We start from the raw sequence: 24,842 nt of genomic DNA on the forward strand, positions 1-24,842 counted from the left end.
AGTATTTCAACCACCTGTGCTTTGTTAGAGTAACATGGGACATCAGAGCCTAATGCGTTATATGATGACCACCCTAGATGTCCTCACAATGAATCCAACTGGTTTTCGGGAAGAAATGAGTAGCTTTTGGATGGGAATTGCATCAAGCATCTCTTTGAATTTCTTAGAGAGAGAGGGGCGATACTACTCAAACCACGCCCTGATCTCATGGGGGCTTTCTTTGCCAACAGGACAGGCATTGATTGAGATGGCTTCTGGGTCCTTTCCTGACCATTTTATTTCCTCCTGCAGTTTCTCTGGAAAATGTCCTATTGGATGTAAAGGAGATGGGCCAGAACATGGAACTGGTGAAGAGGGAGAGCAGTATGCATGAGCACAATATGGTGCTGAAGGATTTCCTGTCACAAAATGAAGGGAAGTTGGAAAAACTACAACGAGATTCCAAAACTGCACAGGCAAGTAGAATGTGCCACCAAGTATTCTTCCCACGTTAAGTTATATTTCCTGCACTCATGTTCTCAGCCTAGGGCTTTGAGTTCAGGTTCAGTGTAAGCCCTAAACACATAAATGGTTAGGATCTACTTTGTTTTAGTTTTACAGCAGAATAGTTGCCATTAATATACTGAAAAGGGTTATGGTTTTTTAATAATATATTGAATGAGAAGCTTAACCATCTACATGGGATTCAAAGGATTCCTTCCCACTATTTCACATGTATCTAGCCAATGTTTATTCCTTGGCCAATTACTTGTGCTTTCTTGCATTATGAGACCTCAATGTGCAAAAGATAGCTGTCATGCCTTGTGAGTCAATTGAACGATAACACTTCCAATGCGTTGTGGTGTGACTCTCTGAAAGCCCTTCTTCCCTTCCGACCTTGCCCTACTGACCCACAACATAAAACATCGATGGGCTGTGAATTCAGCCCAAAGCCTCGGGTGCTGCTGAATTGGCTTTATATGAGGAAAGGTCTTCCCTTTGTGTTCTCCCAGAGAAACCTGGTGTCTCAGGTTGGCTGGCAAAGATTAGTGGGGCAGTTGGAAGTTGAATTAAGGGATTGGGTGGTCAGCAATTGGGACGGGGAGGCGGGTGTCAGGTGCTGAAAGGACGTCGGTCCAGATGTGAGATTGCTGCATGGTGGAGGTAGGTCAAGAACACAAGCTTGGGGATTGCGCTGGACTGTGGTGGAGGACCAGCCAAGTGACTTAATTACAGGGGTTGACCTGGGTCCAGCTCCAACTCCTGGTCTGTTGGCCTGCTCAGTTAGGACCCCTTTGAAAATACTGTAGGTCTGCTTGAGTGGCCCACAGCTGAAGATACTAAATTGGTGACAAAAACTGCTTTGAATGCCATATGACCATCCACGCGTTAGTACGTCAGGCACATTGAGGATATGAAGCAAAATCTTGGTATTGAAAGAAATTAAGGGGAAAGTGGGTAAAGAGTTAAAGAGCAGATTGGCCTTGATCTCATTAAATGTGTAACAGTCTTGAAGGGCAGAATGGCCTCCTCCTGTCCCTATGTTTCCAATGTTGCATTCTAAATAGCTGATTACCAGTTAGATTGTTCTTGACTGTTAGTCTAACAGCACTTTATTCCATTTCCAATATTGCAAAGGAAATGGAACTTTCTTTAATGGCGCCCTGATGTTTCCCCTGAAGGTTTGCTCACAGTCACCTCTTGGAAACGAATCTGTAATTTCTGGGGACTCCAGGGCATTCCAGCAGAGCTGACAAGCAATAGGAGGTGCTGCAGATTTCTAAGTTAGTTTGCTGTTAGTTTTTTTTTACAAAAGTCACAGCACAAAGTGAACAATAGTCTGCTGAATCACACTCTGGTACAGGATATGTAAAATAAATTATAAAGTGGGTGTTCCTCACTGTGGGTCCAGCAGAGAATCCTTGCATAACTCCTCACTGAAGGGTGGGAAGGGACGAGGATAAAATGGAATGTGTGGGAAAATGTTACAGACTTCAGAGAACTTGCAGCCAAGTTTTTAAATAAACATTATTGGTGAGAAAGTGAGGGAGAGACTGCAAAGAACACTTAAAAACAGCAGTGGAGAGGAGGTCATTAATTCTTGATATTTTGCAATAATGCCTAATTGCTTGGCCCCCTAACCTTTAACCTTTCCTGGCAAGGGAGTGGAAGATGGCTGCTACGTTCATTTTAAAGAATAAGGCTGACTGCTGTTATAGCCCTAACTTCCTTTCTGCCCTGTACAGGAAGCATACAATAAAGTGGTTGAGTATTTTGGAGAAAATCCCAAGACTACACCCCCATCTGTGTTCTTCCCAGTCTTTGTCCGTTTTGTGACGTCCTACAAGGTAAGATCTTGGAAATGAAGTGCGCTCTCTTTGTATCTGTTTACTATTGCCATGTCTTCAAACAGTAGTTGATGCGTGGAGGCAGACTTTTAAATGCCATCCAAACGTCAGGCAGCCATTGATTTGTTGCACAGAGGCTAATGAGGCTTTTGCTTTGGCATTATTTGTCCACTTGCCTTTTTAAGTTTTATGTGGCAATTCCCTACTTTGAAAACTGAAGCGATTTTTATCTAGCAGATGATGTGCCTGACATTATGGTGTGCCTTCACCTCAGACCGTCAGTTTGCATTACCCTGAAATAAAAAAATGGACTGTTTTCTCTTCTCCTCTCCCTTCCCTATTGATACCCTTTCTTATGAGCAGAGAAGTTTAAGGGAAGATTTCATAGTGGCACTTAAGATTCTGAAGGGTGCTAATGGAGTAAGTGGGTGGAGATTTTCCACTGCCAGAGGACAGTGTGGTCATCAGAGAACACAGCTTCAATGATTTGGCAACAGGCTTGGAGGGAAACACCCTACCATGGCAAGTTGTGAGCTTTGACTGGCACAGTGTCGCAGCTCAAGGGACACGGGCTCAGTCCCGAGCTCCAGCGCTGTCTGCGTGGAGTTTGCTCGTTCGCCCTTTGACCATGGGTGCACCAGTTTCCTCCCACATCCCAAAGACTTGTTGGCTGGTAGGTTACTTAGCTGTTGTAAGTTGCCCTTGTTGTGTTGGTAAGTGGTGGAATCTGGGGGTATTTGATGGGAATGTGGGGGACAATAAAAGCATTGGAATTAATGTAGGATTAGGGTAAGTCGATGGCTGGCATGGATTTGAAGGGCATGTTTCCATACCATATCTCTCTATGACTCCATGACGCTGCCAGAAAGAATAGTGGAAACTGAACTGAATTGAATTGACTTTATTACTTAAATCCTTCATGTACATGAGGAATAAAAATCATTACGTTATGTTTCCATCTAAATGTGCAACGTTACAAACTAATACAGCATTAACTTTCAAAAAAGTATTGGCTAAGTAAAAAAGAGAAAAATTGCAAGTTTCTGTGAAGAGCAGAGAAATTGGGATCCAATGGATTGCTTTTCACAGAGTAGAATGGGCGTGATGGGCCGAATGTTCCCCTCCTCTTTGCTGCAGGATTGTATGCAGGAATTTTGAACTTTGGTTATTGAGGAGAGGTCCAACAGTTTGACCACAGGAGGGACAGAATGAACGCCTCCACACACATCACTCCTAGGCACTGATGAGTGTCTGCGGAGATACGGAACAACAGAAAGCTAAGATTCCTTCTCCCAATCTGTTTGCAGGAAGCAGAACAGGAAAATGAACTGAGGAAGAAGCAGGAACAAGCTTTGAGGGAGAAGATGCTTGCACAGGAAGCTAAGCTTCAACAGGACCAAAAGGTAAGCAACACACTCACCTTAATCTCACTGCTGCACTTCGAGCCACACAAACCACTTGGACTGACCAGAGGTAAGCGTGAGTTAGGGACAAGAGGCCAGGACAGTGGGGGAGGGGGGGTGGGGATAGAAGCAATCAACTTCAGGCACAGGAAGTCACTTGGGCTGATTACTTCCCAGGACTCCTGCTGGAATAGGCATTTGTATGGCTGTTGTGTTTTGAAAGCTCTGGGTTCACCCATAATGGGTCAAATTTGTTGTCAGAAGTGAGAACAAACCTGTGATTCCGTCATCTCTGGATGTCCCAAAGGACTTTTCAGACATTGGTACTTTTTCATTCACAGTTGCAATATGTGAAACCGGACAGCCAATTTGTGCACAGCAAGCTCCCAGCAATGTTGTGAATCACATACAGTCAGGTGATCACATTTAGTGATGTTGATTGGGGAGTAAAGGATAGAAGGACAATGAAAAGAACTCCGCTGCTTCTTTTCAAAACACCATTCAATCATCCTAAAAGAACATCTCATCCGAAAGAGGGTGCGTTTCTGTGCAGTCAGTTCAGATTGCGCTCTCAAGTCTCTGGAAAGAGTCTTGAACCCAGAGCTTCCTGATTCTAAAGGGAGATTCTAAGTTCTGTGTGGTTATTCTGCCGAGCATTGTTGACATGCTAGGTTGGCGCCGGAATGTGTGGTGACACTGGCGGGCTGCCCACGGCACGTTGGTTGGTTGTTAGCGCAAACGACAGATTTCACTGGATGTCTCAATGTCATGTGATGCATCTGAATTAGCATCTGAGTGCTCTGCATTGAGCCCCTGATTCCAGGTGCATGGGTAAGGAATAGTCACCTAGGAAACGAATCAGCTGCCTGTGGACCTGTCCTTCCATTTGAACCTGCTCCTCGAGTTTGTTGGTATTTTCAGAGGTCTCATTGATTGCCCTGTTGGATTCAAGTCACCCACCTTAGATAATTCGGAGGTCAAATCTTCCTCAGACTTAAATATTATCCATAACAAGTTATGTTAATTGTGTGTGTCTGTGAATGTGTTTATGTCTCTGTGTGTGTGATGGGATTCCTTGTATAAACCAAATCTTGAACATTCAAATGTGGCATTCCATGGAACAAAGAAATCAGAAGAGTACAGCACAGGAAAAGGCCATTCGGCCCACAGTGTTGTGCCAAACCAGCCAGAAAAAGCAAATGTGTAACACCCAAACACTGATCCCTCCCTCCTACACCATGTCCATATCCCTCCATCATCTTTACACCCACGTGCCTATTCAAGGGTCTCTTAAAAGCCTCTAATGTATTTGTCTCTACAACCATATCAGGCATCCACCACTCTGTGAGTAAAAAAACTTCCACCTCTTCTCTTCTTTGGCTGTCCATCAACTTTCGATGATGACTGAGGCCTGGGCAAGGTTGTATGTGAGACTGGCAGTTGCCCATGCTGCACGTCTCCCCTCTCCACGCCACCGATGTTGTCCAAGGGAAGAGCAAGGGCTGATACAGCTTGGTACCGGTGTCGTTGCAGAGCAGTGTGTGGTTAAGTGCCTTGCTCAAGGACACAACACGCTGCCTCAGCTGAGGCTCAAACTAGTGACCTTCAGATCACTAGACCAATGCCTTAACCACCGAGCCACGCGCCACACATTCACTTGGCCTCACGTCCCTTTGAACATACACCACCCCTCCCCCCCGCCTTCAGTGTATGCTCTCTGGTATTAGACATTTCAACCCTGGGAAACCGGTGCTCCCTGTCCACTCTATCTGTGCCTCTCATAATCTTATAAACCTCTATCAGATCTCCCCTCAGCCGCTGCCACTCCAGAGAAAACAGCCCAAGTTTATCCAGCCTCTCGTGATAGCACATGCCCTCTAAACCAGGCAGCATCCTGGTAAACCTCTTCTGCACTCTCTCCAAAACCTCAATTTCATTTGGATGTTGGATGCTGTAGAATGGGCCCAGTACCTAGTGCATGTTTTACAGGTTTTATAATGAAGAGGGATGTTGCAGCATTGTCATATATTATCTAACCACAGCTAGCATAATGGAGCAGTGCTATTTCTATAAAGTACAGCATAGACCTCTTAAAAAAAATAAAGGGAGAAAGACTTGTATTCTCATAACCCAGAGAACAGCCAGTGAAGCGTAGTTGTTGTTTTTCTGCTGCCAATTTGCAGGGAACGCTCATGCGAGCAATAAAGTGATAACAGTTTGATTATCTGTTTTTTTTAAAGAGCAAATTAAATCATGAATCCACAACTCATATTTCACATTGAACCTTTACATTCCAAGTTGGACCTAGGGTCTTAATTTCAAAATGTAAGATCGTGTGATAGCAAAGCTGAAGCGATCCAGCGGCCTATAACCTTGCTTTATTTGTAAATAGAACTGAACAGTTTGAGTACTTTGTTTTATTTTTGCACCGTCTATCATTTAGTGATCAGCACTGTAATCTTCTGCCGAGTTCTTTTTAAAATGTGTTAAAGCCTGGGTAATTCTTTATTTGACTTGGACACAAATTTGTAATCTCTTCAAACCTTTGAAATGATTGCAGGTTTTATATTACCAGCCTCTCAAATCTCTTCATCGTGCATTTTTACTCCTTCCAATCAACTTCCGTCTCAGCTCTTGGTATGCGTTGGTGTTGGCTACTGAGCATTCACTGGCAAGCGTATTCAGTCTCTGCTCTGCCATAAAGGTGCTTTTGTTTCTTGCAGTCTCCATGCTCGAGGAACAAGCGTCAACATCAGGAGCTCATTGCTGAGTTGCGAAGGCGCCAGGTCAAAGATCACCCATCGGTGTATGAAGGGAAAGATGGAACCATTGAAGACATCATCACAGGTGAAGTGTGAGGATACGTGCGGGGTCAGCTTAGACAGGGCCTGCGTGTTTCAAGGCTGATAATTTGCCAATGTATGATGGGCAGCATGTTTGTGTACATTTGATTCGGTTCCAGTGAAATTTTTGGAATGCTTCCCCGCGCTGTTTGTCCAAACCACTGACCTTAATTTTCTTGCTGCAAACTTGACTTGGTTAACTCACTTGAGTGCCAAGATTAACAGCCTTGTTTGAATTGAATTTCCTTCATTCTGCTTGAACCAATCGCCTTGTTTAACTGCTTGCCTGCATGGCCAAGCGTTTCTTGATATTGTGTTTAGATATTAATGGCTCAATTCCAAGGTGGAAGGAACCCCAGTAGAGGCCTCTCACAGGCACCTGAAGTAGGGAACCCTCTCGTTGTCAGGAATCAAATCAATTGATTGTCATTGGATTAAGGGGTTGTGAACGACATCACTCATCCTTTAATCCGGCCTCTGATTTGTTGCCAACTAGTGCTTGTGAGTTGCAAGCTTGACCTGCTCACTGTGTGTGTCTGTGCTCCTACTCAAGAGTGAAGGGACATGGGCCAACTCTCCCTCATACAGACTCAGGAGGGGACAGGTCACCTGCAGTTCAGCTTGTCTTCCGTCCAAAATTCTCTCTCTGTGTCTCACCCCAATCAGCCCCAGAGCAGGTAGATTAGCGTCTCTTTTTGCTGTCACTACATGAATAACCCATGTGTGCACAAGGTGACTGCATTCCTGTTTGATTTCTTTCTCATATGCTGCTAGCTGCCTGGTGTTGGTACTTAGGTCTCTGACATCATTTAGTTGGTGATGGGTGAAGGAGGCGAGAGGGATGTGGTTTTCTTCTGTTGCTTTATTTGGATAGGTGAAACCTCTGTCATCTTCAATCACAAACAAGAGGAAATCTGAGCACCACACGCAAAATGCTGGGGGAACTCCGCAGGCCAGGCAGCATCTGTGGGAAAGAGTACATAGGTGCCTCTGTAGACGCTTCCTGGCCTGCTGAGTTCCTCCAGCATTTTGTGTGCGTACCTCAATCATCTTGTCTGGATGCTGCTCCCAATTGAACGAACACCTGAAGGCTTTAAAAATATCGCGGCTCACTTATACTTCCATGCATGCGCTTTTGATTATGACTGACCCTGGATTCACAACAAAGCACATAATCTGCATATGAAGGTTGGTTAACAGCTGCCGGTTATATTAAATCACTGCAACTAAAAGGCACAGCAGAAATCTTTTTTCCAAGCGGACTTTTTTTTAGATTCGGAATCTTTAGAAAGAGCTTGCATTTAGTGCAGCAAAATCACTTCTCTTGCTCGGAACTCTGGATGCAACATTGTTGAGCATAATCAAGTCTGAGATTCAGGAACACCATCAGAATGAAAGGATCATGAGGGTATATGACTAGGACTTCAGACTTAAGGCAGTGAAGCCATAGCTTCCACTGGTGGGTCATTGAAAGTCCAGAGGCCAGGACTAACGAGGGTAGATGTGGAGGTTCCAGAGGTTTAGCAGGGGACAAGGCATGGAAGGACTCAGAGGAATGAGGAAAGTATTTTTTCCCTCATAGATAGGGAGAGAAGGGGTCTTTCACTGTAGGGCTGGAGGTGGGATGAGGCCAGATGGCCCTCTGTCAACTGGTACAGACCCAATGAGCCATAAGACGTAGCAGCAGAATTAGGCCATTCAGCCCATCAAGTCTGCTTTGCCATTCCATCATGGCTGATCCTGGATCCCATTCAACCCCATATACCTGCCCTCTCACTGTATCCCTTGTTGCCCTGACCAATCAGGAAACAATCAACTTCTGCTTTGAATATACCCACAGACTTGGCCTCCACCGCAGTCTGTGGCAGAGTATTCCACAGATTCACCACTCTCTGGCTAAAAAAATTCCTCCTTACTTCTGTTCTAAAAGGGTGGCCCTCAATTTTGAGGCTGTGCCCTCCAGTTCTGGATACCCCCACCAGAGGAAACATCCTCTCCACATCCACCCTATCTAGTCTTTCAACATTCGGTAGATTTCAATGAGATCCTCAAATGGCCTCTTTGTGCACCACTAATGTTTTATGACTCTGTTCCTGTGACCAACGAAGAACGTTTTAAAAATTAAAGTGTAGCTCATCTGAGGACCAGTATAGGCCTGCAAACTCAGAGTGTGTGAGAAGACGGGCAGCATAATTCTCACAGGGTTGAAGTTGGGGAGGGGGGCAGCTGGGAGTGAATAGGAACAGTAGAGTTTACAGGTAGCAATTATTTACAATGTATTGCTTGCAACCCAGTTCTTGCTTAATCCATGGCTCTGGGCACACTTGTTGCTATTCCTTCCTCAATGCTTCAACACAGGCCTGACCTCATATAAAAGTGGTTTTGAATCCCCTCCTCTCTTGTTCTGCAGTTTTTAACTTAAAAACAAAGACAAGAGAATGGTATTGGGAATGCGACCAACCCTAGTGGGCATAAAGTTAAGGAAATGGCTGCCATTTTGTTTTCATACAGATAAGTATCTGTCCTCCAATCAGCAGCCAGTCAACACAGCATAACGGAAACTTGTGCAGCTAAAGCCCAATTCCTTTTTCAGTACTGCAGTGTGTTGGTCTTGAGCAAGATCATTCTTGGGATTATTCCAATCTAGTATCCCAGGCTCTTCGCTTTCAGTGAGACTGTTCCAGCCATGTGTATTTCTTCATGATTCAGATCTGATCCAACAAGTGATGGTCTTTCTGACAAAGGTTTCACCTTCCATTGCACGTATTGTGTTTTTTGCATTGTCAGCATTACAAGGCAGTTCCCAATGCTGTGATTTAATGTGGCTTCTTTTTCTTTCCCTTCCCCAATCCTTCTGCTGCCTTCTCTCCTCGCTCTCCCTCTCTCTCTCTCTCTCTCTCTCTCTTGCAATTTGTCTCTCCCTTCCTCCCCTCTCTCTTGCACATCTTCTTCCCACAGTGTTGAAGAGTGTGCCCTTCACAGCCCGAACTGCTAAACGTGGCTCCCGGTTCTTCTGTGAAACAACATTGTGTGAAGAGTCCAATTGTTAATGTTTCTGCCCTCTACAGTCTGCCGTTTTGACAGGTTTATATCATTTTTGTTCTCTCTCTCATTTGCATTGCTTTTGCTCTTGAAGCTCATTTCCGGATCCATTTAACAGATGTCCTTTTAGAATTCCCAAAAAAGAAAGCCTTTGTTGTTCCAGAGGATGGCAAAACTGAGGCCTAAATGTAGCCAGATCAGGATTCACCGAGCCATTATATTAAACTAACTCGTTCAGCTCCCAATGCAAGCTCTCTGGATTGATGCTCGGGTTGAGAGGGGAACTACTAGGATGGTTGAGGTGGGGAATGGGTACTGCCTCTCAGTAGCCATCGCCCAGGAGCATTGTCGTTGGCTAACTAGAAACTCCTCCTCTAGTCCATTGCAGTGCCATAACTTATGAAGCAAGTCTTTCAGGGCAGCCAAGGAACTCATCTGTCTTTGTGTGTCTGATTTCATATTTTACATTGCTCTTGTCTTATTCTCCTCACTTAACTATTTTCATCAACTTTTACTTCTCCTTATACCAGGAATCGACTATTTTGTCTCAAGTGACATCCTACCATCTCCTTTAAATGGAAAAGCTTTACCTATGGGACTATCAAAGTAATTCCATTTTCCCACAGGATTGTCTCCTCTCTTCAGCACCCTCAATTCATGCTATCGTTCCAGCTAAAACTGGCATCCATACAATTCTGTTCCTTTCTTTCCCAGAAATTTATCTCCTTGCTTGCCATCATTCATTCATCTTCATTTTCTTCATTTCTTTAGTGAACGGGAAGAGTGTGATCCATAATTTTCCAAATTCTCCAATGCGGGTAAGGATTCATTGTGCAACCTGGAGCAGTTGTGAAAGCAATGTGCTCGCCAGCTTACACGTCCCAAGCTCAAAGTCAATTATTAATGTGGCTCAAGCATCAAGGAAGGTTCCTCAGTGGAAGGAAAGGCTAGGGGACAACTTTCAAATGCTTTTGTTTTATAGTCTAGCTCAACTTAACGGCCTTCGGTAACCATTCAAACACGGGACTGTTTGATCCTTCCCAAACAATTTGAGAAATTATTGGCAACCAATTGAAATTATGGAACAAATGCCACTTTGGCTCAAACATGGCTGTTCCTAGGCAACTCTGAGACTCCTTTCTTTCACAGACCAGTGTGTTGCTGTATAAACAGATTGAAAATCAAGTAGGTCTTTGACAGCAAGGCCCCTTTTCCCTTATTATTATAGACCGTTATAAATTGGATGAAAATAGTTATGTGTCTGCTCATTACCTTGTTCCGATCAACTGGTTATGATGCATCACTAACTCTTCCCTACAAAGTAGACAAATCACTATCATCCAGCTAGTTTACACAAAGTACACTGCAGATGCTGTGGTCAAATCAAGACGTACCAACAAGCTGGATGGACTCAGCAGGTTGGGCACCATCCGTTGAAATGAGCAGTCAACGTTTCGGGCCGAGACCCTTCGTCAGGACTAAAGAAGGAGGGGGCAGGGGTCCCATAAAGAAGGTGGGGGGGAGGGTGGAAGGTGCAGGTGAAAAACCAATCAGAGGAAAGATCAAGGGGTTGGGGGGGGAAGCAGGGAGGGGATAGGCAGGAAATGTGAAAAAGGAATCTAAGGGGAAAGCACTATGGGTAGTAGAAGAAGGCAGAATCATGAGAGAGGTGATAGGCAGCTAGAAGAGGAGACAGAGTTAAGGTGGGATGGGGGAAGGGAGAGGGAGGGAATTACCGGGTTGGAGAATTCGATGTTCATACCAAAGGGCTGGAGACTACCCAGATATCCAGCTAGTTTGTTTTCCAAGTTGTTTCGATCGCTCAGCTGAAGGCAATGATGTTCTCCTAATTCCATACACCCAAGTGTGCTCAAAGACTTCATCGGTGCCAAGCTAATGAAGTGTGGCAGGCACCAGAGCAGAGGTGATTCCCTGACTGATTTTGTTTTTGTTCCACCCATTCTCAACTGTGGCTGAGTGGGTCACACTGTTGTGTCTGAGGGTCGTGGTTGCAAGTTCCACACTCTGGGGACTTGAGCATGTATTTTAATACATTACTGAGGAAGTATTGCATTGCTGAAGGTTTAATGTCACATGAGACTTTAAAGAAAGGACCTATTTGACCTCTCAGGTGGACTTAAATGATCCCACTGCAGTATTTGAAGAGAACATTTCTCTAGCATCATGATCAATACTTATCCTATATCCAATATCACTGAGGAATGCCATATGTTTGTGCACTACTTGGTATTTCCTATATTCATACATCCACTATGTCTTCACTCCAGAAGTATGTTCTTGAGTTTGTGAAAGGCTTTTGTGTTTCCCCATAATGGGAACCCACTGCTCCCCAATTTGACAGGATTTCCCGTCAGCACTTTCCCCATTCAGTTAAAAGTTGGGATATCCTCTTTTCAAAATAATATCTTCCCTGTTATATTTCTGGAATGTTGAATGCCAGCTGCACTTGATCATGACTTCACCTTCTGTAGAAAAAGGAGTTTTGGAAGGGTGCCTCTTTTTGGGACAAATTTGAGACTGTTGGTTGCTAGTCAAATAATTGTATTTGTGCAGCCAGGTGTGAAAGTAGGCTTCTGAGCAGGTCTTACACAGTTGCTTCAAAGCATGGGATTGAAGGTAATAGAAAGGCAGGGTGGGGCAGGTTGAGTATTTTCTGTGAATCTATAAATAAATGGGTATTAAAGTTCGGGTGGAGTTCAACTTGCTAAGTAACAGAAGACATTAAAGGGGCTGGACGGCCAGCTCCATTTCCTGTGTAATGAATGCATCTCATCTCCCCCTTTTCATTAAGAAACTAAATCATCTAATGCCTCTTGCCCTTCAGAAGAGCATTCTCCAAGCAAATTCCCCACCCCTCCCCCACCTTTGTGGCTCTGCTGATGTAGAGCATATGTGTTGCTGGCTCCTAGCCAATTAATTGGAGCACAGTGTTAGCGCATCATAATCAGACAAAGTACAAGGGAAGAACCTAAGGCAGTCCAGGTTCATGTGAAGACAGCTGCTATTGGTTCTCTTGTTGAGTAGTGATGTCTATCCACTCCTCCTCACCCCCCTGTGTAAAGCAGGTGGAGGGATTACCCATTTGACATGAATTATGGAGTTGCTTTGGTTTCCTTTGACTAAGTTTCCTCTTTTCTGATAGGAAGCAGGTCACCCAGCAATGCTACCTGTTTGCAAGAGAGGTAGGACAGGACCAGCAGTACTTTTTTTAATCACTGAAACTCTAAAGCTAAAAGGAAAGGGTTTGGGACTGTTTAAGTGTAATACATGGGGAGCCCTGCATTATGTCCAGCTTATATCAAACACCTATTACAGCGGTCCATTTCAAATTAAATGGCACTCCCCACACCATTAGTTGGATAAAGCATCTCAGTTGCTAATGCTTGCTGAGCTTTTGCTTGCTGTCTTGCCACTATGCCATCCCTGCATCCCTGTAGAGTTGCTTTGCTTTAACCCTTACAGTCCAGTCAACGCAATGAAGCCGTTGGTGCCAAAGGCCTTTACCCTTCTCTCTGCTTTGTCTCTCATAGACCTTAGAAATCAACCTTACCGGCGTGCAGATGCAGTGATGCGACATGGATGGAAACACCTCTGAAGAAAAGACTTGAGTGGGGTTGGGTCAGATTGGAGGGATAGGGGAAGTGGTGAAATTGCGACCAAAACCGATGCTGAAAAAATCTGTTCCATGGAGGAGCATTTTGGGATGAACTTTTCATTGGCTCATACAACACTCTGAAACGAGGAAATTCCTGAACATGTGTCTTCTAATCCACTACAGAGAGGTGCACAAGATATGGCGTTGTGTGGAGAAAAGCTTTGAGGGAGCAAATCAAGAACTCTGCTACTTTTTGAAGTGGGGGTGGGGGAGCAAACTTCTACCTCGAACAAATCCACCGAACTCGCTCACTGTCTAGCAAGTGAAACTTATCTTGCAGTGCACTTGACATCCCAACTCTCAAAATAATGCTTGAAGTTGGGTGGGAAGAAAGCATCCATTAATGGGATAAAAAAAAAGCTTGAAGAGTCCTTCCAGTCAAACTTGGGGTGCCATGAAACCTTAATGCCTTTCCAATCAGTATTATGAAGTATTTTTTTACTGTGTTTGTAGTCTTGATTAATTTAAGATTTTTTTTTTTCTGTTGTCACTGTAGAATTGGCCTTCTGAGGCAAGTCCAAAGGAACTTTGTCATCTGTTATTGCCAAAGTAAGATGGCAGCTGCCTTCTGTGGTGGAACCAGTGGTGTAGAAGTTTGCCTGTGTTGTTTATGTTAAGTATATTATGTCGCATCATATACATCTTAACACTGAAATTCCAGGAGGGGAGTTCAATGCATAGACATGACTATATCTTAACCCAAACAGCACCAGGCAAGTTTGTACTCCTTGTCTTCCCTTGCATTGATTTTGAACCCACATGGAACTTCTGAGCGTTTTGAGCTAATGAGCTCTCTCAGTGTTTGGGCTTACTTGGGAACCATCTTCAAAGCAAGAACAAAGGCTCCAGTTGCTTTTGCAGCTTATTATACATGGGAAGTTATTTAACAAAGGCACAAGAATTTTCTTTCCATTCTGTTAGGGAATTCTCAATTAAAAAAAAATATTAGACCTATATAATCTCTTTAAACATGAATGTAAAGATATATTTTTCTTGGTAAATGAAACTCCTTTTGTATTAACTATGGGTTTTCAGTCCTTTGGAGATGCTCAGAAATCTGCAGGATGTGAATCTTAAACTACGTAGATTTTATTCAGAGTTCGACATCCAGTCTATTCCAGGTTACCCATTTGCTTATCACTGCTGCAAAGTTCAAAGGTTAATCTTTTGCTAACTTACATTGGATGCAAGTTTTCTGGACCCAACATGTCCACTCCTGATTTAAAGTAACTGCGGTCCATTGCAATCGGAATTGAGATCTGGGAGTTAATGTGATTCTTATTTCGTGTATTTTTAAGGGTCCTTTGTGGTTAAATAGCCAGTAGTTTTCTGCAGCTCATTTCGGGGAATGGGAGTCCACTTGGGTGAGGTCCCAGAGACTGATTTACATGAGATGATGAGTGGAGTGGGCACAGTAGGTGCGCAAAACACTGGCAGAATATGTGCAATTATCAAAATCAACATGGTCAGGGAGTCTACCTGTCCAGTTTTTGCTGGTAAGTTATGGTTCCCAAAATACATGTTGTTACCCAAATGCAAGCTTAAAGCAATTTAAAGATTGACAGGTCTGCTTATATTTTTCAGACAGTACTAAATTTATACTTTATTGTGTAAAGTTATTCATTGCTTTTAACCTTAAAATGAGTTCCTGGAAGCTGTCCACATTCTGTTTGGGGAATTGAAGGTTGTAGTCTTAAACTGAAGTCCAAGAATCAAAAGGTTTACATGTAAATATAAGGTATTCAGACGCCTTTTTATAGCTATGGTTTTATCCTATATCATTTTGCAGAAGTAGCGAAAATGATTTTGTATGGGACCATGTTTAAAATCGGCCCGTACTCTAAACCAGGTTCTTAGTCCTTCGATACATCATCACCATTTGAAGCAGAAAGAAGGTCACTCTTCCTATTAGGCCTGTCTCAGTGTCAGCTTCCTAACTAGATCCATGTTTCTCTTCTCTCACAAGTTTTTATCTCTTCCTGTTCAAATCCAATCCAATTCCCTTTTCAATGATAGGTCCTGTGTTCCACTTTCCAACAACTGACCAATTTCTTCCTTATTCTTAGCATTTCAATTGATAGTCAGTGATCCCATTTTTATTTTCAAATGTACAAAGCAATATTTGGCAGCATGTCATGAGGTTATTGAACTAACGACCCCAGGAAAGGCCGCTGGGGACTTTATTATCTGGAATTAAAGGATCAGCCATGACACCACAAGCCTATTGGACCTCTATTTTTTAAAAAAAATCAGGTTCATCAGTGTCCTTCGTGGAAGGAAATTGGCCATCTTTATGGTGCCTGACATAGATATGACTCCATTTGGTCAACTGTCAACAGCTCTACTATGGCACTCAAAGGGTGCTGAGAGATGGGAAATACATGTTGGCTTTGACATCAATGCTGGCATTCTGTAGATGAATATTTTTTAAGTTACTCCTCTTCCATAATTTAGGAAACTGAGAGCCTGTCTCTCACTTTTCCAATGACAAAAGCTCTAATTTATGAAATGGCCTACAACTATTTAAAATTAATCTTCCCACTCCCTTTCCAAAACTACTACAACTATCCTTTTTTGGGAGGCTCAAAACTCCACACAATGGTCCTGCTGTGGTCTAAACTCCATCTTGTTAAGGAAACATGACTACTGTGACCAAGTATTGAGCAGCTTTTAAAAGCCCAGACCAACTAATCTTGTCCTTGCTGCACACAATTCTACTGAATATGTTAGTATGACACTGAATTTTATTCATTGCAATGTTCTCTTGTGATGTTATTTCCCCTGAACACTGTTTGGGTGCAATATTTCCTCTATTGAGTGAGTGTCAATACTCAGTGGACAGAGTATTTTACGAAAAATGGAAATCTAGTTTAGTGCCAGTGCAATGTGGAAGCTTCACCTTGACTCTGCTTGTCACACTGACCACGTTATGTCCTAATGCTTGTATAGACTCCCAAAAGTGGCAAAGGTATGGCCACACTTGTCCTCCCTCTCTTTGTATTTCTTGTGTGTGTATACGAGACTCTCTCCAAATCCTTTTCACTCACTTTCTGGCCTGTTCTCAAGCCCATTATGCTGCTATATTACAGAGATTGCCTTAGGCCTGATTAGGCCAAAACCTTGTCGTTAAACTTAGCTAACTTTATAGCAAGTGTAGCCAGCTTTCTCCAGTGAGATAACAAGTCCCATCAAATGCAAAATAATGACCATTGCAATCATTTGGAGCATTCATCAGTGACCATAAATCTCCCAATTGTTCTGGAGGCAGGGGCTGTGGAGAATTGATATATATTAGCTGGTTTACTGTTGACAGTGTCCTAAACCTGGCGTGAAAGCAGTTTTATTTATTGGAAAACATTTTTCTTAAATTATGTTTGTAAACATTGCTGTCCAAAGACTACAAAACTATTTAAAGCAAGATGTTGTTATGGTTTCAAAGTAATTCATTGGCCATTCATTTCCTAATGCACTAACCTGTATAGCAAAACTTTTTAAATGACAGTTTTAAAAAAAAGTTAAAAGTTTCAATATACTGTACATTACTTCTCCTGCACCCCAAGTATTAATGGAATCTTTCAGTGATGTCATGGATTGCATCACTGCTTAGGTTCATGTCAATGTCCAGTAGAACAGCTGAAATAATAATAAGGGAGTGGGGTTGGTGGTATGTCTACCCAACACTGGTTATTACAGGAAAAGTATACTGTGGACTTGGGGGAAAACAGCCTCTCTACCTTCCTTGTACAAATTCATAAAGCTGCCACTTTATTTTATTTTGTCTTTTTTCCATGTATTCCATATGAAGTATTTAGTTTGTATTGTAACCATTCCATTTCATTCCAGACTCTGCAACTTTGTAGCTTACTGTACCTTTTCATTATTGTGTAAAGAAAAGTTCAATTATTTTCAATGTTCAATGTTTTTTAATAAGCTGTTTTTAAAAAAAAGTATGCCAAAGTTGAGGCTTTCGGTCTCTTCAACAATTCTGTACATATTATTCTTAATAATTATTATAAATCCAGCTCTCTGGTCTAAGTGTCGTGATTTATCTGTTAAATCTTCAGTGGAAAGATGAAGTAATACAGATCAACTATAGTCGGATAGTACTGTACACCTCATAGCCAGATTTTGGGTGAGGGGCTGTGGTGGGGTGAGAATTGGCAGAAGAGCATGCTGCTGTTCACAGCTCATATCCCCAAGACCCAGTAAGTTTTTACCTCCAAGTGTGAAGCATGAAGGCTAAGATGCTGATAACAGTTTGTTCTCAAAGTTTTCCCAGTGACAGTTCAATTCTTCAGGACATTTTTTTATTGCTATGATATCTTGCACACAGTAGCATGTTGGAATACAGCAGTTCTGAGCCATGGACATGAGTAGTATTTAATGCCCATTCCTCTATCTGCCCCTTGAAGACGGGGTGGGGGGTGAGCTGCCTTCCTTCAGTGCTCCCACAGTGCTTTTGGGGAGGAAGTTCCAAAATGTAGACCCAGTGACAGTGGAGGTCCTGCAATCAACTTCCAAGTAAAGGACGGTGTGTGACCTGGAGGGGAACCTGCAGGTGGTGGTGCTCCCCTCATTTACTGCACTTATTCTTCTTTGAGGTGGAAGTTTTGGGTTTGGGAGGTGCTGTCGGAGCAGCCTGGGTGAGCACTGTGTTGCATTTTGTTGACGTTACGCACTGTGCACCGGCGGTGAGGGGAGAGAGTGTTGAGGGTGGTGGACGGGGGGTGCTGACCAAACAGGCTTGCTTTGTTATGAATGTTGCCAAGTTTTCTTGAGAATTGTTGGCATGGCCCTCATCCGGGAAGGGATGGGTCTAGAACACTGCCCTGAGGAACTCCTGTATGAGACTTGGATGATTGACCTCCAACGACCACAGCCCTCTTCCTTTGTCAGTGTGCCAGCGTCCTTGATGATCAACGGCCAGTGCTTCTTCACAGAGCTTTTGCGGTTTTTATTTTCAGTTCGTTCAGCACAGTGTTTTTGGTTATTCATTGGTGGGAAAATCGGGTACTTTTGATAATTATTCAAATGAATCAGTTTTTGGTTTCTATAGTAAATTGCAACTAGATGGGAAATGACAAATGATACATTCTTCATCTATTGAGTCAGGATTAGTATCGCTGGTATATGTCATTCAATTTGTTGTTCTATTTATTGCTAACTGCATTTTGCTATTGAGGGGGTTTTCCTCCAAATTACCCAATCATATCAGTAACTGGCTCATTCTATTACACATTAGGCCAGGCTCAACGCCCACCTTTTTTTGTTTTACCAGGAACCTAATTCCCCAGGTGATGAGTCCCCAGGCAGATCAGCTGTGGTCATATTGAATGGTGGTGCAGACTTGAGGGACCTAATGGCCGACTCCCTCGATTTTCTTGTGTTCTTTGTGTGGGAGTTTGGGAAAGGGCCATGGTCCCAATGTTAAACCAGCTCCCAAATACTGAAGGATAACCTGTATTCAGAGTTTATCTCATTACAAAGAAATGTAAGGACTTGTATAGCACGGGGCAATGTGCTGAGTGATTGTTAAAGCTGGGCAGGCTGACTGGTGTAAACAGGAGGCAGCAGTCGTGCTTCTGGTTACTGAGCTAATCAGTGTAACTGACAGCATAACCAAATGCTTGAGAAACAGCCTTTTTCAGAGTCAAAAGTTAAGGTCAAGAATCTTGTCCAAGAGATTCTTTAAAGGACTTTTCATCTCATGTTCTTGGTATTTATTTTATTATTGTTTTTCTTTTGTATTTGCACATTCTGTTGTCTTTTACACACTGGTTGTTTGGCCGCCCTGTTGGGTGGGGTCTTTCATTGGTTCTATTATGTTTCTTGGATTTTCTGAGTATGCCCACAGGAAAATGAACCTCAGGGTTGTATATGGTGACATATATGTACTTTGATAATAAAATTACTTTGAACTTTGAGATGCTGGAAATCCAAAGCAACACACACACAATACTGGAGGAACTCAGCAGGTCAGGCAGCTTCTATGGAAATGAACACACAGTCAACATCTCAGGCTGAGACCCTTCATCCGGACTGGAAATGCAGGGAGAAGAAGCCAGAATAAGGTTAGGGGGAGGGGAAGGAGTACAAGCTGAAGGTAAAGGGCTGGAGAAGAAGGAATCTGACAGGAGAGGAGAGTGGGCCATGGGAGAAATGGAGGAGGGTCACCAGGGGAAGGCGTTAAGCAGGTGAGGAGAAGAGGGAAGAGGGAACCAGAATGGGGAATTGAATAAGGGAGGAAGGGGGAAAGGCGGAAGAGTTACCAGAAGTTAGAGAAATTGACGTGCACGTCATCAGGCTGGAGGCTACCCAAACACAATAAGGTGTTGCTCCTTCACCCTGAGAGTAAGTTCATGGTAGCAGTAGAGGCAGCCATGGACTGACATGTCAGAATAGGAATGGGGATTGGATTTTAATGTTGGGCACCGGGAAATTGCACTTTTTACGGACGGAGCGGAAGTGCTCGACGAAGCAGTCCCCCAATCCACATTGGGTCTCATCAATAAAGAGGAGGCCTCATTAGAAGCACCAGATACAGTAGATGACCCCAACAGATTTGCAGGTGAAGTGTTGCCTCACCTGGAAGGACTGGTTGGCACCCTGAATGGAGGTGAGGGAGGAGGTGAATGCACAGACATAGTACTTGGGCCTCTTGCAGGGGTAAGTGCCAGGAGGGAGATTAGTGTGGGGGGGGGGGGTGAATGGACAAGGGAATCACAGAGGGAGTGATGCTGTGGAAAGCGGAGAGTGGGGGGGGGGAAGGGTTGGAAGGTAGAGATGTGTGTGGTGGTAGGGTCCCATTGAAGATGACAGAAGTTGCGAAGAATGATCTGTTGGATGCAGAGGCTCATGGGGTGTTAGGTAAAGACAAAAGACTCTCATTGTTAAGGCAGCGGGAAGATGGGGTGAGGGCAGATGCCCAGGAAGTGGAGGAGATGCAGGTGAACAGTATGCAAGACAAGCTTTTCACTGTATCTGTACGTGCGACAGTAATAAACCATTAACAATTCCAGTCCCTTTGGGTGACTGGAAAAGACGTTTGAAGATCAAGACTCCAGACGTGGCACAGAACTCACGGTGCAGCAGACAGGAGTGATCCCTGCCCTCCTTCAGTCTACTGATACTCTGACTACTTCCAGCAGGTATCTCAAGGCACTGGAATGATGTCAGCAACAATGTCTCTGTAAAATTCACTTGCAGGATGTGAACCAACATCGCATCCCCAGCGCTGAGGCCCTGTTTATAGTTGGCAATGTTGGGCAAGCCATATTGTGTGCAGACCTGACATTTATCTCCCGAGACGACAATGTTCTGACATCTGTCATGGGAAGAGACAAACAAACAGCCAGAGAGAGGTTGAAAGCAGTGCTGAAAGCCTGTTTGAAGAAATGCAGCTCCTGCGACTGGGAATCTCTGACCCAGGTGGAGAAGGAGCATTCAGGATGGGATTAGGAACCTCGAGTTATGCGTTGGGAGCACACAGTAAGCAGCAGAGGGAGAGCACCATCTCACAAACTACCCACCCAGCCCATCACACATCCCTGCCCCCATCTGCGGATGGGGCTGCTAGTCCCACATCAGCCTCATAACCCACAGCACTGGAGCGGAAGCAGGTCACTTTCCATCCCAGTGGTCTGCCTACGGAGAAGAAAATAGCTAGAGGCTACCAAAACTCTACACTACCTGACCCTCTGAAATTCAAGACTAAATCAACTGAAAGATGTTGAATTTTCATTTTACTTGGTCACATTTTGAAGTGGCAAGTTGAATTATGTTAGAATCAAAGCACAGAAACAGCCCTTCAGCCCAACTAGAGCATGTCGACCGCAGCATCCTCTGCTAGTCCCAGTTGCCAGTTTTTTACCCATAACCCCCCCCAAGCCCTTCCCCTCCATGGACCTTTCTAATTGTCTCTTAAATGTTGCAATTGTACCTACCTTGACTACTCTGGCAGGCTTATTCCAGCTACTCAATACATTCTGTGTTCTTTTAAATGTTGAGTCAATCATTTGGAAAACTTAAGATTTTATTGAACTGAATGTTGAATTTAGGAAGGCTATTTTTCAGACATAAAACAGAAAATGCTGGAAACACTTAACTGGTCAGGTAGCATCTGTGGAAAGAGAAAATTAGTTAATTTTTCAGATTCAAGACACCTCGTCAGCATTCTCCCTCCATGGATGCTGACGGACCTGCTGAGTTCCTCCCGCAGTTCGTGTGTATTGAGTGTTTTGCAGCATTTTGTGTTTTCATTCCAGGTTCCCAGAGTCTGCAGTTTTATTGATCTTCATTTATTTTTGCAGATGTTTGAACTAAAAGACTGGATTTGAATTGCTTTCAGATAATTTAGTGGTGAAATGACTGGGAGAACAGAGCCTGGAATAAACCAAGGTGCAACATTTCCCTCTGCTGGGCAAGGCTCACAACAAGGAGCATCTGGTTGGAGATGGTATTGAGAAATTGTGTGCTTAAAAATTCAGCTGCTTAAAATGAGCTTTGTCTTCTCATCACCTCAGACCCTTTAAACCATGTCTAAATACCATATTTACACTTTCCTGTATCACTTCCTCTGGCAGCTCATTCTATACACCCACCATGCTTTGTGTGAAGGTGTATTCCATATTCCATATTCTTTTGGAGTCAAGTCTCCTGTTATTCATAAGTGTGAAACTCTGCATATTCAGGGTGGAAGAAAGTAGCGGAGCAAAGATCCTTTAGTATTTGGGCCTAAAGTCACAGCAAAGTGGCTTAAACCTTACAAAAAACTCAGATACAAACTTGAGAGTTTCTGCAGATGCTGGAAATCTTGAGCAACTGGAGATAATACTCACTATTGGCATCACAGGTGAAAACAAATGACCTCGAATGGAAAGCCCTACAAAAAATAGTGGATGCCTTTATCATCACAGGTAAAATCCTCCTCACCTTTTAGCACATCTACAAGGAGCACTGTTGCAGGAAAGCTGCATCCATCATCAAGGATGTTCTCTTCTCACTGCTGCCTTAGGTCCTACACCACTAGGTTCAGGAAGAGTTACTACCCCTCAAACATCAGACTCCTAAATCACAATGGATGACTTCACTCACCCCAACACTGAACTGATTGCACAACCTATGGATTCACTTTCAAGAACTCTACAACTCAATCTCTCAATATTGATTATTTACTTATTCATTATCTTAAACGCAACAATTCTGAAGATGCTGGAAATTCAGAGCAACATGTACAAAATACTAGAGGGACTCAGGAGGCCAGGCAGCATCTACGGAAATGAATCAACAGTTGACATTTTGGGCCGAGACCCTTCACTAGAAATGGAAAGGAAGGGGGAAGATGCATTTTTACTTTTTGTATTTGTATAATCTGTTGGGTTTTTTTGCACATTGGTTGTTTTTCCAGTCTTTGTTAGTGTGTAGTTTTTCATTCATTCTATTGTGTTTCTTTGCATTCATTGTGAAAGTCTGCAAGAAAATGAATCTGGTGACATATGTACTTTAATGACAAACTTACTTTGAACACAAAATGTTGGGGGATCTCAGCAAGTAGGGCAGCATCAATGTAGAGGAATAAACAGTTGATGTATTGGGCTGGAGCCATTCATACAGACTAGAAAATGGGGAAGAAGATGAGGAGAGGGATAGAATACAAGCTGGCAGATGATAGGTAAAGCCAAGTGAGGGGAGTGGAAGGTGGTGAGAAGCTGAAAGGTGATAGATCAAGAGGTAAAGGGCTGAAGAAGAAAGAATCTGATAGAAGAGGAGAGTGGACCATGGGAAAAAGGGGAGGAGGGGAACCAGAGGGAGGTGATGGTCAGGTAAGAGGAGAGAAGTGTTGAGAGGGTAACCAGAATGGAGAATAGAACAAGAGAGAAGGAGGGAGAGGTGCATCATAGTCACAATATGTTTCATCAGCCAAAGTACTGTACAGAAAATACTGCCGCATTGCTGCCAATTGTTTCAACTGCTGTTTGGAATTGGAATTAGTTTATGATTGTCACATATGCTGGCATACAGTGAAAAGTTTAGAAACACAAAATCCTGCAGATGCTAGAAATTGAGAGCAACAAAATGCTGGAGGAACTCAGCAGGTTAGGCAGAGGTTGGATGTTGTATATTTGGACGTTCAGAAGGCCTTTGACAAGGTGCCACACATGAGGCTGCTTACCAGATTAAGAGACCATAGCATTACAGGAAAGTTACTGGCATGGTTAGAGCATTGGCTGATTAGTAGGAGGAAGCCAGCGGGGAAAAAAGGATCCTTTCTGGTTTGCTGTCAGTGACTTGTGGGGTTCTGCAGGGGTCAATGTTGGGATCATTTCTTTTTATGCTGTATATTAATGATTTAGATGATGGAATAGATGGCTTTGTTGCCAAGTTTTCAGGTGATACGAAGATGGTTGGAGGGGCAGATAATGTTGAGGAAACAGGTAGGATGCAGAAGGACTTTGGCAGATTGGGAGAATGGGCAAGAAAGTGGCAAATGAAATACAATTTTGGAAAATGCATGATCATACACTTTGGTAGTAAAAATAAATGCACAGACTATTTTCTAAATGGGAAGAAAATCAAAAAATCTGGGATGCCAAGGGACTTGGGAGACCTTGTGCAGAACACTCTGAAGGTTAACTTGCAGATAGAGTCGGTGGTGAGGAAGGCAAATGCCATGTTAGCATTCATTTCAAGAGTCTAGAATACAAGAGCAAGGATGTGATGCTGAGGCTTTATAAGGCACTGGTGAGGCCTCACCTTGAGTATTGTGAACAGTTTTGGCCCCCTCATCTTAGAAATGTTGTGCTGGCATTGGAGAGGGTCAGAGGAGGTTCACAAGGATGATTCCAGGCATGAAAGAGTTACATGAGGAACATTTGATGACTCTGGGTCTGTACTTGCTGGAATTCAGAAGGATGAGGGGGAATCTCACTGAAACCTTTGAATGTTGAAAGACCTAGATACAGTAGATGTGAAAAAGATGTTTCCCATGGTGGGAGAATCTAGAACAAGAGGGCACAGCCTCAGGATAGAGGAGTGCCCTTTCAAAACAGAGATGCGGAGAAATTTCTTTAATCAAATGGTAGTGAATTTGTGGAATTTGTTGCCACATGCAGCTGTGGGGGCCAGATCGTTGGATGCATTTAAGGCAGAGATTGCTAGGTTCTTGATTGGACATGGCATCAAAGGTTACGGGGAGAAGACCGGGAACTGGGGCTAAGGAGGAGAGAAAAAAGGATTAGCCATGATTGAATGGCAGAGCAGACTTGATGGGCCAGATGGCCTAATTCTGTTCCTATGTCTTATGGTTATGGTCTTATGGGTCCTGTTGAAGGGTCTCAGCCTAAAATGTCAACTGTTTATTCCCCTCCATAGATATAGGCTGACCTCCAGTATTTGTGAATGAAAAGCTTTTGTTTGTGGGCTATTCAGACATGTCATTCCATACATAGAGGTAGTAAAAAAGGGAAAGAAAACGCAGAATGTAGTGTTAACGCTACAGAGGAAGTGTAGTACAGGTAGAACTGTGAAGTAGAGCACAGAAAAAGGCCCTTCA

The 24,842-nt window shown here is 43.4% G+C and overlaps 1 protein-coding gene across 3 annotated transcripts in view; it reads left to right on the forward strand.

The window, feature by feature from the left end:
* LOC132384685 (formin-like protein 3) overlaps window positions 1-17,306 on the forward strand; it is a 175,018-nt gene extending 157,712 nt beyond the window's left edge. For 2 of the 3 annotated variants that reach the window (XM_059956050.1, XM_059956052.1), the window contains 6 exons: window positions 292-459; window positions 2,230-2,327; window positions 3,635-3,730; window positions 6,454-6,577; window positions 9,532-9,657; window positions 13,167-17,306. In XM_059956050.1, the coding sequence (XP_059812033.1) occupies window positions 292-459; window positions 2,230-2,327; window positions 3,635-3,730; window positions 6,454-6,577; window positions 9,532-9,623 (578 nt within the window). In that variant the 3' untranslated portion in view covers window positions 9,624-9,657; window positions 13,167-17,306. The remainder of the gene's footprint in view (window positions 1-291; window positions 460-2,229; window positions 2,328-3,634; window positions 3,731-6,453; window positions 6,578-9,531; window positions 9,658-13,166) is intronic. The other variant, XM_059956051.1, reaches the window with a different exon arrangement.
* Window positions 17,307-24,842: the final 7,536 nt, after the last annotated feature.

This window comes from Hypanus sabinus, chromosome X1, assembly GCF_030144855.1.
Source record: "Hypanus sabinus isolate sHypSab1 chromosome X1, sHypSab1.hap1, whole genome shotgun sequence".
Classification (NCBI taxonomy): Eukaryota; Metazoa; Chordata; class Chondrichthyes; order Myliobatiformes; family Dasyatidae; genus Hypanus; species Hypanus sabinus.